Source organism: Pongo pygmaeus, chromosome 21 (genome assembly GCF_028885625.2).
Source record: "Pongo pygmaeus isolate AG05252 chromosome 21, NHGRI_mPonPyg2-v2.0_pri, whole genome shotgun sequence".
NCBI classification, from domain to species: Eukaryota; Metazoa; Chordata; class Mammalia; order Primates; family Hominidae; genus Pongo; species Pongo pygmaeus.
The window spans coordinates 15,399,033-15,417,880 of NC_072394.2; the positions used below are offsets into that span (position 1 = coordinate 15,399,033).

At 38.5% G+C, this 18,848-nt stretch overlaps 1 protein-coding gene across 5 annotated transcripts in view; it reads right to left on the reverse strand.

The window, feature by feature from the left end:
- Positions 1 to 18,848, reverse strand: part of RALGAPA2 (Ral GTPase activating protein catalytic subunit alpha 2) — a 330,652-nt gene that overhangs the window by 263,702 nt on the left and 48,102 nt on the right. For all 5 annotated transcript variants that reach the window (XM_063659353.1, XM_063659357.1, XM_063659354.1 and 2 more), the window contains one exon: positions 7,715 to 7,772. In XM_063659353.1, the coding sequence (XP_063515423.1) occupies positions 7,715 to 7,772 (58 nt within the window). The remainder of the gene's footprint in view (positions 1 to 7,714; positions 7,773 to 18,848) is intronic.

An 18,848-nucleotide genomic window follows, 5' to 3' on the forward strand; every position in this document is an offset into this window, starting at 1 on the left:
AGACAACTGACAGTGAGATTTAAACGAGTTAATATATATAAATGCACAGAACAGTGCCGGGTATGTGGTAAGCACATTTTCCACACAGGACGGGGCATCAGCTATTCTCTAAGGAACTCTTTTTTAATAATAAAAAAAAAAATTAGCAAGAAAAACTTGTGCAGTGGAGGCACATAGCATGAGGACTGGTAATAAGTAGCTGAGAACCTTGCTTGGCCTCCGTAGGGCTTTTTTTTTTTTTGAGATGGGGTCTCACTCTGTAGCCCAAACTGGAGTGCAGTGGCGCGATCTCAGCTTACTGCAACCTCCGCCTCTAGGGCTCAAGTGATTCTTGTTCCCCAACCTCCTGAGTAGCTAAGACTACAGGCACGCGCCACCATGCCTGGCTAATTTTTTGTATTTTAGTAGACACAGGGTTTCACCATATGGTGATCCGCCTGCCTTGGCCTCCCAAAGTCCTGGGATTACAGGTGTGAGCCACTGCGCCCAGCCCTCTGTAGGTATTTTTTAAGGCCTTAAGTTCACAAAGATATTTCTACTTTAACATTATCAAGTCATTTCTCATTTTGTTTTAATTTTTAAGCGCCTCTATATATGTCATGCCTGTTTGGATTTTTAAACTTCTTATCCAAACTATAATTATACCCACCCCACCTCTTCTGTGCCTCATCAACCGTACTGGTTGCCACTTTACTGACCACGGGAATAACTGAAAGAATAAGTAAATAAGATCTAATTACTTGGGCTGATTCTATGAATTTCTAATTTCTATTGGCTAGCTTTTACTACATTTTAACCATAAATATCTTTTGAATGTAAGTCTTACTACTTTTGAAGAGGCAGTAAAAATGTCAGGGCTGCGACTAGTGAGAGAAGAGTGTAGATTCTGAAAAAAATTTAAGGGATACCAAAAAACTCATTAATCAAGATAAATATTTTCATGCAATGGTTTTTAAAAATTGCATTTTAAAAATGCAAAGAATCCATAATGAACTATATTAAAATTTTAAATACTAATGTTCCGCTGAACCATATGGGAACCAGAGGGAAAAGAAAAAGGGTATACTTCTGTATGTGTGTTTCTATGTATTTTTAATGTTTTTTTCTTTTACAGAACATTAAAGTATGAAAAATGTAAAATTGGATGTATTAAAACTCACAGCATTAGTTTAAATATTTTATTTATAACAAAGAATGTATTATAATATTACTTTCCTGGCTCTGAAGAAAGCAAATTCATCAATAATATTTTCAAAATCTATTTCTTTGCTTCTCATTTTAGATTGTAAGAATTGTCACATTTGACAATTTCTCTTTGAACAAGTAACAATCTTTTAAAGATCTTTTAATAATATTTTTAAGGCCAGGAGATCATACAGATATTTCTAACCTTTTAAACTTTAACATTATGAAATCTTTTCTTATTTAGTTTTAATTTTTTAAAACCTCCTTCTCAATATCACGCTTCAAATCAAATTACACACAATGCAGTACACCATCAGCATCAAACAAGGAGCAAGAAAGAGAGAAATTCCCTCTGGGCTAATGGTATGCCAAGCCCGCTAGAAGAGGCCAGTGGAATAGGAACAAAGAACTTCCTGGCACTACAAGATCCACACTAAGCATGAGGAACCAGCATTCCACTAAAAATTTGAAATTAACATAAATTAGCTCAAAATGGATCAAAGACCTAAACTATAGAACTGCTATATGAAAACATAGAAGATCTTTGTGACTTTGGGTTAGGCAAACATTTGTTACACATGATACCAAAAGCACAATCCATAAAAGAAAAAACTGATTAACTGGATTTCTTAAAAATTAAAAACTTTAACTTTTCCGAAGACACTATTAAGGGAATGAAAAGACAAGCCAGAAATGGGGAGAAAATATTTCCAAGGCATCAATCTGAGATTTTCTTTAATGGGCAATAGATTTGAACTTCACCAAAGAAGACAAAGAAATGGCAAATAAGCACATAAAAAGATGCTTAAGATTATTATTATTAGTCAATGAGATACCACTATCACTAAAATAAAAAGACTGATCATAACAAATGTTGAAGAGAACGTGGAGTAAGTGGAGCTCTTACGCTGCTGGTAGGAATATAAAATGGTACAACCACTTTGGAAAACAGTCTAGTAGTTAAACATACACTGTTACATGGTTCAGCCATTCCACTCCCAAGAGACAGGAAACCATATGTTCACACAAAGACTTGAGCATAAATGTTCATAGTAGCTTTACTTATAATAGCCCCAGATGCTAGAAACAATCCAAATGACCATCAATACATGAATAAATTATGGAATTATGATATGTCCACAAAATGGAATACTGTACTACTCAGAAATAAGAAGGAATGAACTATTAATTCATGAAATAATATAAATAAACCCTAAAATAATTATGCCAAGTGAAAAAAGCCAAACAAAGAAGAGTACATACTTCATGATTCTACTTATGTAAGACTCTAGAAAACGCAAGCTAGTCTACAAGGGCCAGAAAAGCAGATCAGTGGTTGCCTAGGGACTGGGGGATGAGGTGAGAAAAGATGGGAGAGCGGGATTACCAAGAGGGATGAGGAAACTTTCGGGGGTAGTACCTATGTTCATTATCTTGATGGTAGCAATGATTTCATATGTGTATACCTATGTCAAAACTTCTCAAAATGTGCATTTTAAATATATGTAATTTACTGTGTATAAATTGTTAACCACCCCCCATAAATATTTTTTTTTTGTATAAGAAAAAAAAGATCAGGCGACCTGGAAGTGACTGGGTCAAAGATCAGGAGAATGGAGGACGTGGTCAGACAGAGATCAGTGTCTGAAGCCACTGAGGCACAGAGGATTGGGGTGGGAGCTGATGGTTAACTTGGCATGAAGGAAAAGGGCCAGGAGAGAACAAAGCCATGGGGGATGGGGGGAAGGCAAGCGAGCAGGAGGTCAAAAGACATGGCAGCAACCAGAAGGTAGAAGGTGGCATGTAAAAGGGACAGAGGTTTCCACAGAGGGAATGGTGGCTGATGTCTAGAATTGGCATGGGAGAAAAGAAAGACCATGATCTCACCTCCACTCCTGAGGGAGACAGAGGAGCTTTAGACAAAAGTCAGGTTTCAGGTGGTCAGGGAGGTGAAAGAAAGAGGCTGAGGTTTCAGGGCTATTGTTTAACGCAAGAAGAGGATCCTCCCAGAGGGCAAAACACAAAGAAGTGCCTGGGAGGGGAAGAAGCACAGAGCAGTAACGGTAAAAGCACCCTGAGAGGGCATAGAGAAACACCAGGTGAGTTGGCCCCTAAGCTACCATGGGCATTAGTTCCAGACATCTCCTGCTGAACATGGAGGCGTGTGGGGTCCCTGATTTCACCCAGCCTGGCTGTGATGCACTTCTGAGAGAGTCCTGTGTGAAGTGCACAGAGTAACCCTGCTCTCTCAGGAAGAGTGAGGTATGGTATGGTCTGAATGAGGGGACCAGGGAAAGCTGCCAGACTCAGGCTCCCAAGTAACAGTTAGGACCCAGTGGGCAGTAGGGACCTTGAGAAATGAGACTGGTCAGAGGCTATGTTCACATCCCAGGCAATGTGGGGCCACTGGTTAGTCCCAGGCACAAAGCCTGGAATACACTTAAAAAGCAAAAAACAAATTTTCAGTTTAGTTAGGCCCTTGATTTTTACACTATATATATAAAAAACCTAGGTGAACAAACTAGATTTAATAATGACTCATAAAAAAACATATGAGGTATTGCACATATGTGAATTTTCCAATAACTGAACCCCACCCCTTTAAACCTAGGGATTATTCATTTTTAACATTTTTTATATAAAACATCTCTAATACAAAATATATTCTTCTGCCTACCTGACAAATAATTATTGAGTTCGGGCACAGCACTGTACACTGAATGAGATAGGAAACTTGCTTTCTAGAGGCTCCAGAGCAGTAAGGCTTCTTAAAGTGAACACACATATAACTTAAGTCCTGTGTTGACGATGCGCAGCCTGCCCTTATACCAAATATCCCTGGTTTGCTGCCAGTGCCATTCTTTGCCATTGCCTCACTCTCTATCAGTTCTAATTATTGCCCAGAAATCAGATGTCAAGCAGTCACCTTTATGCACTATGATTTACTGGCCTAAAAAATGACTTCAGAAAAAATTTGATAAACAATTTTTTCTTTCGTAGTCAGTAATGGAAATTTACAAATAGTTGAGTTGTATATTAGCATACAATGCAGAGTTCATGAGTATTGTGCCAACCACTCCCCTTGTCATCTTGCTCTACAAACATCACTTGAAGAAATACCTCCAGATGGAATAATGAACCCATGTTCATTTCACATTGCAAAACTTACAAGTTCAAATATGTTTCCTCATTCAACGATTTAAAGCAAGGAGCCAGCCATTAAAAACCAAAACAAAGAAAAACCGCAGACTATCCCTTCCCTTTAAAAGCAGTTTTAAGAGAAATAGAATGTCTCTGTTTTCTACAGACAAAATAAGATGACATGATAAGAAACAGACTTCAAGCACTGTGGTGGTTGTTGTTTCAAATTATTTTCTTCCTTCTCAGGATAAAATGTGGCTTTTGAGACTCATAGAATACAGCAGTTGCCCTTATTTTAGGTTTCTCTGCTTAGAGACACTGTCATTTGCAGTGTCGGACAAGAAGCATACCGCATCAGTGGTGTATAACCACAACTTCAAGGTTTTAACCCAACATTTCAGAATACCCCGTCCCCCACCAGCTGCAGTAACATTTAATTAGTAAGACATTAGTATAGGAGTGTCCTCCCTAGTAGGTAAGGAATATTTGCTACCTAGACTATCAGACACTGGTTGGTGAGAAGGCCCCTCCTTGCCCAAGACTCAGAGGTTTTGTAAAAGTCAGGATGCCAATGCTGAGAGCATATTTAAAGCATATTCCTTTCCTTTGATACCTGGTATTTCCCTATAGTTTCTAAGTTTCTACAACAACTCAGTCAAGACCTGGACTGACTAATGGTTAACAGTTTTAAAAATCCAAATAAACTGGAAATAATTCAATAGGTACAGTGAGGTATATATGTATATAATTACAAATCCATAATCTCTTATGGACCATTTCAAAATCCAAAAGATTATAGGAAAACTAAAGTTCTTCTGTGTAAGTCATTAGTGTACAGAACCTAATCTGAATTCATATGCCTGCAACACCCGAATAAGGCTATCTTGTGTGTAGATATTCCACTAATGGTATATATTCTTATCTTAAGCTATAGAAATAATAACTTGCTTAGTTGGGGCCGGGAGGAGAAGGCGCTGCCCAGACCACTGGAAGTGTTATGTTAGGATTGTCTTGTTCTAATTTATTTGCTTCATCATACGTCAACGCACCACATTGTCATTCTAAAATCTGAAAATGCCTGATGCCAAAGCACATCTAGTAAAGATCACTATAGAAGAGATGTGGACCTGTGTCAACACCAATTTCCACCCAATATGATTATCATGCAAAAATATATTTGTCTGAAAAGAGCCTGTTTGACTCTAAGTATATAAGCATCAGTAATAAACGTGGATAATTTTACATGCAAATGCTCATACTTCAGCATTCTGAAACATTATTCATTCTGACCACTTTACAACAACAGCTTGTTCTGCACACCAGATAAACAACACATACTGCTATTAGATGGCTCAGGAAACTCAGTATTTGGCAATCTCAATTGAGGAGTCTGAGGCCTCCAGTCATTGTTCTTGCTAAGATGCTGCCAAACTGGGTAAAAAGCTACTTGTACCAGCAATTTTAACCAGTTTATGTGGTATTAGGCAGAATTAAAATAATACTACACACTGCCTACTAGACACATAGTTTCACAACACAAATGCAAATTAATTTTCACACACAGTCCTAATAAGTTTATTCCCACTGTGAAGAGCCTACTAATCTTCAGACATTCTAAAGTGCTATCTAAAGAAAATGAGCATAGTTTTCATACAAATGATATAAACAAAATTGAAGAAGGATTATATGTAGCACAGATAAAAAATACTGCATGCAATTATTTCTCATTGTCAGCCATTCCTACGGTACCATGGAGCACCACAAATCCCCATGATGTCTCTTTAGATTATACCTTACATTTAAATTTTTATTTTTACTTTAATTTAAAAACACAAGCTGAAAGTCTCAATTAAGCAGAAATGCGATGGAGAACTCTCTAAAATTTAAAGGAAAACTTTCTTTGTGTATTTGAAATATTTAAAGATAAAGGCACTATCTTAAAGTAATGATTTACACATTTGGTTCAACTGACATATACACTTTTTTAAATTAAGAACATATAACTTCAAACAATTCAGTTTCTATGAGAGTCAATTTAATTTTCACATAAATAATCCTAAATGAAATTTAGGATTCGGAATTTTGGAATATCCACTAATCATGTTGCATTCTTTCAGTTTCCACAACTTTGTACATATTGATCTCCCACCCAGAAAACCCTTTCCACACTGCACCTGTTCATCTTTCAAGGCTCAGATCAAAGTTACCTCTCTTGAAGCCTTCCTCAATTTCTCTGAACAGAATTATTCAACTTTTCTTTTTTGTTATCATCATACTTCTTTCATAGAGACAATTTTGCTGTAATTATTTTTCTCATCTATCCCCTGACTGGGCAAAAGGCCTATACAATACAAGAATGGTGATATATTCTTAGTTTCTGTCCCAGAACTTTGCACACAAATGTCTCTCCCTCAACAAATATTTGAATGAATGAATGATCAAACAGAGTTAGATTCCAACATAAGGTCACACTCTCCACAAATACAATCATCTGGTAAGTAAGAAAACTTGTAGGAAATGCTAGACTCTTGTACGGCAGGGGCTTGAAGGAGACACTGTTTAAAACAGAAGGCAGAATTCACAATTGATTTCCCAGAATTACTCCAGCTGTGCTGTGAATATTCAAGTGGGATGTTAGATGTTAAAAGCTGGACAGAAAAGGCAGCTGTGGTAACTTGCTTTATTTCAAGTTTCCTCTCAATGCCACATCCTAAAGCATTCAAAGAGAATAATTTTCAGTCAATGATACAGGCTTAAAGAACAAGAATTCTCTTGGCTGGGCACGGTGGCTTACACCTATAATCCCAGCACTTTGGGAAGCCAAGGCGGGTGGATCGCTTGAGGCCAGGAGTTCGAGACAGCCTGGCCAACATGGTGAAACCCCATCTCTACTAAAAATAAAAAAAAAAAATTGGCCGGGCATGGTGGCACATGCCTGTAATCCCAGCTACTCGGGAGGCTGAGGTAGGAGAATCACTTGAACTCGGGAGGCAGAGGTTGCAGTGAGCCGAGATCACACCACTGCACTCCAGCCTGGGTGACAGAGCAAGACTCCATCTCAAAAAAATAAAAATAAAAATAAAAACACACTACTGTAATTCAGGAGGTCTGGCTGGGGCCTGAGATTCTGCATCTCTAACAAGCTTCTGGGTGAGGCTTATGCTGCTGGCCTATGAACTATACTCTAAGGAGCACACAGAGGAAGAGAGAGACATATTTGTCTCCAAAGTCAGGGTTGAACTTGTCTTGGTTTTCATTACCATAATACCATACCCTTATTAATATTCCTTTCTATAAGCTATCTTGATGATATCAATTATATAAAACATTACTGAAAATTCAACTGGAAGAAATTCATATTACTAAAAAAATTTTTAATTGTTCTTACCTATACTCTGGTAATGCCATCGAAAGAAAATTCGTTCAGGTAGAAACTGCAGTATTTTCTATTAAAAAAAGATATAAAGAAAATAAACAATAAATGAAATTACACATTTTCATGACAGGCCCATATTACTCACTATAGGTAAGTTCTAAAAGAGGAAAAGGAAACTATTTACAATAACATAAATACCGCACTTTATGCTGTATTCCTATGAGATAGTTTCTTTCACTTGCCCCAGGCAAGCTTTCTTACCTGAATGTTTTAAAGAGATCACTGTCCCAAGTTTAATTCCCTCCAAAAGAAAACAAGAAAAAACCTAAAATGTTATTTTTATCTTAATTAAATAATAGCCATTTCTTAAATATTAAAATAAAAATTTCCCAAATGACAGATTCCCCAGGTTTCTTCTTTTCCACCATCTCCTTCCCATTTTCATTATAATCACTATTAGTCTCTGGACAAAGAACAGGATTGGGAAGAAAAGTGAAAACAAAGAGAATGAGACTGTAAACAACTCAGTGAGACAAGAAAATGAAACTGGTGGCAAGAATTTCATGAAATTAACGGCCAAAAAAAACTAATAAGTTTTAGAATTATAGTTAAGAATATCCCCAAACTTTTACAAATTTGACTTTTGTAGATTCCATATATACGAGATCATGCAGTATCTTTCTTTTTTTTCTTTGAGACAAAGTCTCACTCTGTCGCCCAGGCTGGTGTGCGCTGGCGTGATTTCAGCTCACTGCAACCTCCGCCTCCATGGTTCAAGTGATTCTCCTGCCTGAGTCTCCCAAGTAGCTGGGATTACAGGTGCCTGCCACTAGACCCAGCTAATATTTGTATTTTTAGTAGAGACGGGGGTTTCACCATGTTGGCCAGGCTGGTCTCGAACTCCTGACCTCAGGTGATTCACCCACCTCAGCCTCCCAAAGTGCTTGGATTACAGGCATGAGCCACCACGCCCAGCCCCATGCAGTATCTTTCTGTGCCTGGCTTATTTCACTTGGCAACAATGTCCTCCAGGTTCAACCATGTTGTCACAAATCACAGCATTTCCTTTTATAAGGCTGAATAGTATTTCACTGTGTATTCATACCACATTTTCTATATCCATTCATTCACTGATGGACACTTAGGTTGTTTCCATATCTCAACTACAGTGAATAATGCTGCAATAAACATGGGAGTGCAGATATCTCTTCTGAATACTGATTTTAATTCCTTGGCACATAAAGCCAGAAGTGGGATTGCTGGGGCATATGGTAATTTTATTTCTAGTTTTTTTGAGGAACTTCCATACTATTCTCCATAATGGCTGCACTAATTTACACTCCCATCAACAGTATACCAGCACTTCCTTTTCTCTACATCCTTACCAACACTTGTTACCTGTCATCTTTTTGATAATAGTAATTCTAACAGGTGTGAGATGACATCTCATTGTGATCTTAATTTGCATTTTCCTGATGATTAGTGATGTCAAACATTTTTTCATAAACTTGTTGGCCAAATGTATCTATGTATTCTTTTGAGAAAGTCTATTCAAGTCACCTTATCTTTCAAGCCCATAACTCTGAAAGGTATCTCATATCTAATGTTACTACACGATAATTCTGACAAACACTCAAACACACCCACACGCATTCCAAATCCCATTGAGTGAAAAATACCTACACACCAGAGAACAGACTTCACTCTTGAAAAATAAAATAAATATAAATAAAATATGTAATCCAAGATTTCATGAATAGTGGGCAAGAGAGATGATAAACAATATCATTTAGCAAAAAAAAATTTAAAAATAAAAAAAAAATCCCTGACAGACGTTTGCACGAAATATTACAGAAGTAAAGGGGAAAGAGCTTCACCTTTGCAGGGGCTTCACGGAATGCTTCCTGGAAATGAGGACACTTGAGCTGAGACTTAGAAGATGAATTAAATTCGCCTAGCGGATAGGGACAGAAGGAAAACCATGGGAAAATGCTAGAAGGCAAACACAGCTTGGTGCCTTACAGGAACCACAGCAGCAGGAGAATCAGTTTGGCTGGTAGGCAGTGAGAAGGGGAGGAGATGGGCCTGGAGAGGCAGGCGAGGCTGGGGGCTTAATGTCCTCACGGGAGCAGTGTGGTCCCTGAATGGGTTCCAGCTTGAGGTGAACTGGAGGTAGCTGAGAGGAGAGACAGACACTATCACTAAAGAGAGGCAATGGTAGCATTTCAGAGGAGAAATAAGAAGGCCTGGACCAAGGCCGGCCAGGTAAAGAGCACATATAATAGTGATATGCAGGAGATAAAATTGTCAGGATAAGTGGGTAGAGGGGCTGTAGTAAATGGAGGTCTCCATGGCTCCCAGTGGCTTTGTAGATGGCAACACCTTTATCCAAGAGATCAAATCCAGATGCAATCTTAGACCCGAGGAGAATAAGCTGTCAAGTTTGATTCTGGACATCCTGCCATTTGAGGTGTCAAAGGATGACCTTACTGGAAATGTTCTTCTAGGCAAATGGGTCTGGAGTACAGAGGCAGGATTTGGATGGTAACAGACATGGGCAGCAGCTGAAGCTGTGTGTATATGAGAGCTCTCTTTTGAGAGAGTTTAAAATAAGACAAGATGAAGCTCTGGAGGTATCTGTGAGCTGAGGGAGCTCTGCTAAGAAGGTAAAATGAAGGTAAAGCAAAAGCCAGAGGCTAATGTGCTCGAATCCAAAGAGAAATCTCTGATATGCCAGCTATTTGTATGCTTATTTATTATAAAGATTAGAAACATTTAAGAGTATTTATATGCACAACTAGTTCTAAAAAGTTAAACATATTAGAAAATGTGGGGAAATTGATGTCACATAACAAAGTGACTTCAATATTAAATAAAGTGAGCTCAATATTAATCTCTTGCCTTGAGAACACACAACCTTTGTAAGCCAGACACCAAATGCCAGGCATGACAGATCCATCTACAAATTGTACAGAAGTAAACTGGCTGTTTCAAGAGAAAAAAATCAAAATAAGTCTTCCCCTTGCAATATGCTCTAACATTAATTTTAGATGAATAACACAAAAAAGGAGCTAAATATAAAAACTGAGTTGTTATGTTATGTCAAGTTACATTACATTAAAAGGGAATCAGAATAAGTAAAACCACTCTCTACAGAATATCTTAATAAGAACCCACATGAGCACTGTCTTACCAACAGAACCTAAACTCAAACATCCCCATGGGCACATAGGATCAAGAACCCAAGCTGGGTTACAACCTACAGGAAAAAATCATAAGCAAAGAGATTAGAACAAGAAATGCAAAGACTCTGGAACTGAGAATAAGAATGAGGGTCTCAGGAGTTAGGCTGCCAGGCCAAATGAGCAACTCTAGGGCCACAAATAAACACAATCTGGAGATGGCCTGGGGATCACCAGACTCAAAAGATGAAGACAAGCCTGCACATGCATCTAAGTTAGATCCTCTGGTTCTTTAACTCAAATTTTCTCTTAACAGAAAAATTTACTATAGACCCCAATTTGGTATCTTTGATAAAAAATTAATGATAATAGCAAGGTGAGTTTTCTGGAAAACATGCTGCAATGGAGGAGATAGGAGTACAAATGGCCTACTGAGGACTAACACCTGTGAAAGGGAAAAGACGGCAGCAAGATTGGACGGGGAGCCTCAGACCACGAGGCAGAGCTGACAAATCTCTGCCAGCCTAGTGGACGCTCCAGAGCAAAGATGAGAGGAGTCCAGTGTGACCAGAAATGGCGAGGCCCTTGTACTACTGCCTCTGGCAGTTACTGGCTTGGGGCCATGATGCAAAGAGTATGACCAAGGATGGAAAGCCGAAGGTGTGAAGAGCTGGAAACCATCAGCTAACGCCACTTTTGTAGTTGGGCAGCACATTCTTTCTTGAAGGGGAATATGTACAGCCCATCTCTATGTGTGCCACAGTAATCTTCAAATTATTAATCAGAATATTCTCATCACATTGGAAAGCTGAAGTTCTAAGAGACGGGCCCCCTACTTGAGAGACATGGCTTCTCTCCTGGCAGTTTCTCAACAGCTGGCTGCTACCTCACGTTGATGGAAGCCTGGTTCCACTGAGTTCTCCCCATGCTTTCTGTGCTTCCTTCCATGCAGTTCACTGTGTCTGGGCAAATGGCACAGCAGTGACTTGGTGTCCTACTATCTCACGCATTCTCCTTTAAGGGACCTGGCAGCCCAGCTACATCCCAGGGTCATATTCTGATCCCATCTTGCCACTTAAACATTTCACATAGGAAATGCTGAGAAAAGTAAAGAGTCAGAATAGATCTTAGATTAGATGAATGCTTGACATACCCACTGTTCTTCAGATCTTTAATTTAGTCAGGAAACTAATTTGGCAGTGAAAATCATGCTTTTTAGTTTTCCAAAATACATATTGGTCTTCTTGATTTCGTTTTCTTTTGTTAGCACACAACAAAGAAAAACACAGAATACAGCAAGACGATGTGTATCTACATGCTTAGATACTGTCAGTCTGCCACAAAAGTAATTTCCAACTTATTCTGAGGTCAAGCCTATCATTATCACCACTTCTGGGTAAGTTTTCAGATTCACAAAATGGATGGACTTTAAAAACACTCAAAAAGGTTTGGATATGAAATGCATGCCCAGTATCTGAGCTACTAAGAATATTCCCAAATAGACAAAATCTTACACAAGTCAAAGGCTGAAATATTACCCACACTGTTGCTTCTTTTTGTACCCAAATATTACAAGGGCCATTGTTTAAAGTCTATGAGGTCGATAAAAATAAAGCCCAACACAACTATCTATGTCCAAATGCTAAGCCTGTCCCTCAGAAAGCCCTAGATGAAGCCTACCTTTACTGGGGCAAATACAATTTGGCATTTCTTCTACTGCAGCCAATATTCTAAGCTATACTGCTGTGAATGCCACATAAGCTATTGACATCTTGTTTGTAGTTTCACTGGAGAGTAAAATAAAAAAAAAAAAATCAAGAAAGCCACACAGTGTGAATAAATATTACTTTTCTGAAAAACACACGGCTCTATTTAATGCTCAGTGCTCAGCTGCATCTATATGGTAATCCATTATAGTACACTCGAAATCGAAATTAGGTATTACTACTGATCAGCACATCAGGGAATCTGTCATTCTTTTAACTGATTATCCATAGTTCTTTTTTCTTCAGAACCTACTGCATGACCAGGAATAATGTGAAATGTAAGCTGGAGTCTACACAAGATGCTATAGTCTACTTTATAACTGCTGGTCTTCTGATTTGTGTGGGAAATATTTTTAAATTATTATCAGATGACTGCAACATGCCCCAGTGGATTCACACTTGATTTCAATTCCACTTAGAAAGCTAGGACAGTGAAGAATGAAGAAAATACTACATACTAACTCATGAGAAGGTAATCAACTACAACAATGACCAACTAACATGTTACATCTGAAAGCAGAGTGTGGGGAGCAACCCTTCCCCAAACTAGCTGCAGGACAGAAGAGCTCTGGGTAAAGAAAATGCTGACCGAGGAGAAAACAGAAGATTTGGTTTAAAAGAACAGAGGTCTTAGTTACTTGACCTTTTGAATAATAAATATGCAGAAAACTTATGATGAGAACTGGACAGTTCGGTTTAAAGAAAACATTCTGTGAATGCCTGTGCTACAAGTATAGTCTGATTTCAGAAGGACCCACGTGCACAGCAGCCCAGCTGCATAGATGCTTCCAGGGAGACCCACAGAGAGGGGAACTTGATCGTTTGCTGTCTTAGGCCTGGCCACTCGTCTCTTACTACAACGACTCAACTCTTTCATGAAGACAGAATATTTGCCTTGAACACTTTCTCATTAACATTATAACAAAATGTTATTTGAGGACCTGCTATATGTTTAAAGTTAAAAGAAAGTTATTCTAGAACTGAAAAGTCTATCAGCCACATACCTCCCTTCTTCAATATATCCTACACAATTCATATTCCAGAAAATATACAGATTAATCAAAATAATCCAAACACAAGGGTGTGGGGTTCTAAACACTGTGACAGTGAGCTATATTTACATAATTGGAGTTAATATGACTATAAAAAAGAGTATATTCCTAAAACAACTAACATAAGACAACATCCTAAAAATATTATAATAAAATAATCTGAAAGGCAACAGCAGCGGCAAGAGGATGAACAAGTTATACACCTTGAAAGACGATGACACTGGGGACCATGCTCAGAATGAAGAAAACAGCACACAGAAAGATGGAGAGAAGGAAAAAACAGAACAAGATAAGAATCAGAGCAGCAGCAAGAGGAAAGCTATTGTCCCTGGACCAGCAGAGCATCCCCTACAGGACAACTACACTTTCTGGTATTCCAGGAGAACCCCTAGCCATCTTACCAGCTCACAGAGCTACAAACAGAATATCAAACAGATTGGCTGGGTGTGGTGGCTCATGCCTGTAATCCTAGCACTTTGGGAGGCTGAGGTGGGCTGAATACTTTGAGGCCAGAAGTTCGAGACCAGCCTGGCCAAAATGGTGAAACCCAGTCTCTACTAAAAATACAAAAATTAGCCGGAGGCCGTGATGGCGCACACCTGTAATTTCAGCTACTCTCACTTGAGCCTGGGAGGCGGAGGTTGTGGTAAGCCAATATTGCACCACCGCACTCCAGCCTGGGCAACAGAGCAAGACTCTGTCTTGGAAAAAAAAAAAGACTATCAAACATATTGATACCTTTGCCTCTGTGAGTTCTTAGTGATTTAATGGAGCCCTGATAGTTCATTCATGCCTGTATTTACATCGTGATGTTTATTTACCTTCCTGGTAACCTATTTAAAATTCTGGTTTCCTTAGTTAACTGACCTGTCTCAGAGATCAGATTTGTTCATTCTTAGGTTTCTCCCTAAACACTCCTAGTTAACATGTAGGTATCAACAAATACGAGAATTGCAGAGTTGATCGGAAGAGCATAATACAAAAGTACAGGCCTGTTTTTTTTTTTTATTTAAGTAGATATTTATGCAGTCCTTATTAAGCTCAAAGTGCCATGGAGAATACAAAAGCTTATAGTACCTGGCATCTAACCTCATGAAGTTTGACAGTAAAGTGAAAAGTAAAGTTTGAAAGTTTTGTACTTAAGAACCTCCCATTAGGGTTTTGGCTGTGTTCATGATCATGCATAAAATATCTTTTTCCTGTGTTCAGAAGGAAAATGAAATCCCTAATAATTGCTTTTGTGGGTACTGACAGTAGAGAGAGCCTAGACTATGTCTCACCTCCCTCCCAGGTGACTTGGTTTGTGGGTACCCCAAGAATCTGTCTGCAACTAACACCAGTCTTGTTGAACAAAGGTTATTATGTACCTCTTGTGTGCTGTACAGTTGATCTTTAGGCAGAACCAAATGCAGGGTTTGTCATTTTCTTGAAATTATTGAGGTATCAGCCCTGTTTAAATGTGTAAAAAAGAAAGGAATACTCTAATAGGTAACATTACAATAAACTACTAAAGAGGGAAAAATAATATAAAATTAATAATAATCTGGGTATAAACTGCTTAAAATAGTTGAGAAGAAGTACAAAAGATATATGGAGTTAAAGTAAAAGCATAGGGCTATCATCGAATTTTGCTTTATTTATTTTTTTTGAGACAGAGCCTCGCTCTGTTGCCCAGGCTGGAGAGCAATGGCGCAATCTTGGCTCACTGCAACCTCCACCACCCAGGCTCAAGCGATTCTTGTGCCTCAGCCTCCTGAGTAGCTGGGATTACAGGCGTGTGCCACCACACCCAGCTAATTTTTGTATTTTTTAGTAGAGACAGGGTTTCTCCATGTTGGTCAGGCTGGTCTTGAACTCTTGGCCTCAAGTAATCTGCCCACCTCGGCCTCCCAAAGTGCAGGGATTATAGGCGTGAGTCACTGTGCCTGGCTGAAATACTGCTTTATTCTTGATATTAGAAGAAAAACAATGCAAACTATATTGTTAATTTAAAGATAGTTATTGGAATGAAAATAGAAAGTGTACCTTCCAAATTACAAAGCATATTCCATAAAGCCAAAATCAGTGACCTCTCCCCCAAAAACAAAGTTAGAAGAAAAGCTAAAACCAAATGCAATGGGCATCAGAATACACAGGATGTGTACTGGTTACCACACACAAAAAAGCAGTAAGTATAAGCAGGTTAAATTCCCCTACCGAAGACCAAGTCCATCAGACCAAGCTTTCTTCAAACACAGAAAGACTGACAATAAAATACAGAAAAGGAGGCTCACATGCACATACACCCACATAAAGCAATATTAATATCAAGTAAAAAAGTATTAACGGGACAAAGGGAATTATTTCAAATAGGTTAAATATGTAATTTACGATATACCTATAATACTTATGAATCTTTATGCAACAAATAACATAGCATGAAAATAAAACAATGGAGGCATACTCCATTAAAACAACTTTCAGAAACTAAAGGGGAAAAACACTTTTTAAATGGGGGATATTAACACACACTATCTTTGAGAAATAAAATAGGCAATATAGTATAATACAGAAGACTTGAATATAGTTATAGCAAGACTGGTTTAACAGCTATATATCAAACTTCACAGAATCCAACATTTATGAAACATTTACAAAGTTATTTTTCTAAGCGATGCAAATAAATCCCTCAAAGTAAGTGTTACGCAGGTCACAAGCAAACTCAATACACTGGGAGTCCACCATCAAGAGTTTAAGCTAAAAAATTCTCAATTACTTGTGGATTTTAAACACTCAAGTTAAAAAAAAAAAGTAATTCTCAATTACTCGTGAATTTTAACACTCGAGTTAAAAAAACTGATTATAAATGAAAAATAATCAACATTGTGATTCGCATATAACAAAACTGGTCAAAACTGACATAAGAGACAAATCCATAGACTTGAATTTCCTACAATGCAAGAACTAAGTTTTAAACTCAAAAAACTGAAAAAAAAAAAAAGATTTTGTTAAGGAAGAAATCAATAAAAATAAAAGCAAAAATGACTTACGTAATGAAATTATCACCAACTATTGTTAATCACTAAGCTACAGACGGCTGAACTGGTAGTACTGCACGTAATTAAATATCCTCTTAATCAAGCATTTATTTAATTCATTAAAAAATAGTCTTATTAAGTGCCCATTCTGTGCCAGGTACCATGTGAAGGATCAGAGATACATAAAAGACACCATTCCTGCTCTAAAAGCTAGAGCCCTAAGAGGGAAAAGGTGAGAAAATCAGGGATGTCAGTACATGCACAAGGAAATGAAGACAGACAAGGTGCACTTCCAAAGGGAGAATACCCTTGAACTGAATCTTGAAGGACAACAGGGGTGAGCAAGGCAAGGAAGAGCATTTCAGGCAGACCAAACAGCAGCAAAAACTAAAAAGCCTTGCTGCTTATTTGGGGACCTGTAAGAGGCTGCCAGTGAGGGCAGAAGACAGGTGATAAGTGATAGAGAAGGAGGCAGAGACTAGACGAAGAACATTCTGAAGGCTATACTGGGGAGTGTGACTTTTGTCCTAAAGGCAATGAGAATCAAAATTACATCACACAGCATCTGAGGTGAGTGAGGGAGAGAGAAGGGGTAGAAGATCACAAACCAAAAGACTGCTTAGCAGGATACTCCAGTGGTGGGGAAACTGAGGCTCTGAACAAAGTCTTAGGTAGTAGGCAGAAAAGAGTATCAAAGAGCGCCAGCACAAAATATACAGAGCCACAGAGTGAAGGAAAATACTATCAATACTGAACAAAATAAACAGACGGACTGATGTTTTTTGCAGTAGTCCTCCCTTATCCTAGGGAGGTGTTTCAAGACTCCCAAGGGATGCCTGAAACCACAGATAGTACCAAACCCTATATACACTGTGCACAAATTTCTTTTTCCTTCTTCACAGTTTCATAGAAGATTCGTTCTTACTGTAGATCTTAGCAACCTCAGCATATAGTTTTTTTTCTTTCTTATTAAGTCAAGAACGTTCACCTTTTCACTTAAAGGAAGCACTGTACAGCTTCTCCTTGGCATATCTGATTGCCAGCATCGCTAATCTTGTGTTTTGGAGCCATTATTATTACTACTATTATTTGTCAGACAGAGTCTCACTCTGTCACCCAGGCTGGAGCACAGTGGCGCGATCTCGGCTCACTGCAATCTCTGACTCCCAGGTTAAGTGATTCTCAAGCCTCAGCCTCCTGAGTAGCTGGGATTACAGGAGCACACCACAACGCCTAGCTAATTTTTGTATTTTTAGTACAGACGAGGTTTCACCCTCTTGGCCAGGCTGGCCTCAAACTCCTGGCCTCAAGCAATCCACCTGCCTCGGCCTCCCAAAGTGCTGGGATTACAGGCGTGAACCACCATGCCTGGCCTGGAGCCATTATTGAGTAAAATAAGGGTCACCTGAACACAAGCAATGTGATACCACAACAGTTTATCTGATAACCAGGACCACTGCTAAGTGACTGACGGATAGCTAGCATCTAAAGCATGGATCCACTGGACAAAAGAATGATTCATATCCCAGGCAGAATGGAGCAGGATGGTGAAAGATTTCACCACACTACTCAGAATGGCATGCAATTTAAAACTTATGAATGGTTTATTTCTTTAATTTTCCATTTAATGTTTTTGGACCCTGGTTGACCACGAGTAACCAAAACCTCAGAAGGTGAAACTGCAGATAAGGGGGACTACCATATTAAGTACTAAAATGTGATATTCAAAATGTTTTTTATTAGGTACAAAAAATGCAACCTTCAAAAACTGGAAAGGCAGGCACTTAATAGATTTCGAGGTTATTTTTTCACTTTGCATAGGATCGTGCAAAGGTCTAATCTCTTTTTAAAGAAAAAAATCACACTGCACTGGACTCCTCATTTTTTTAATGACAGAACGAACATTCAGTGACCTTCACAAATCCCCAAATTAGTAGCATATAATTCTACCCATAATATGTGGGTTTTGCCCCGAATAAAGCATTCACTAAAACAGATTCAAAAGGAGTCTTCTCTTCACAAAAGTATCTTACACAGCAGATCTCAGTCACAACCAAATCTGCCATGCTATTCTTCATTTCATGCAAGTTTCTATTTTCTACCTGAAAACTACTGCATTTTTCCGATCT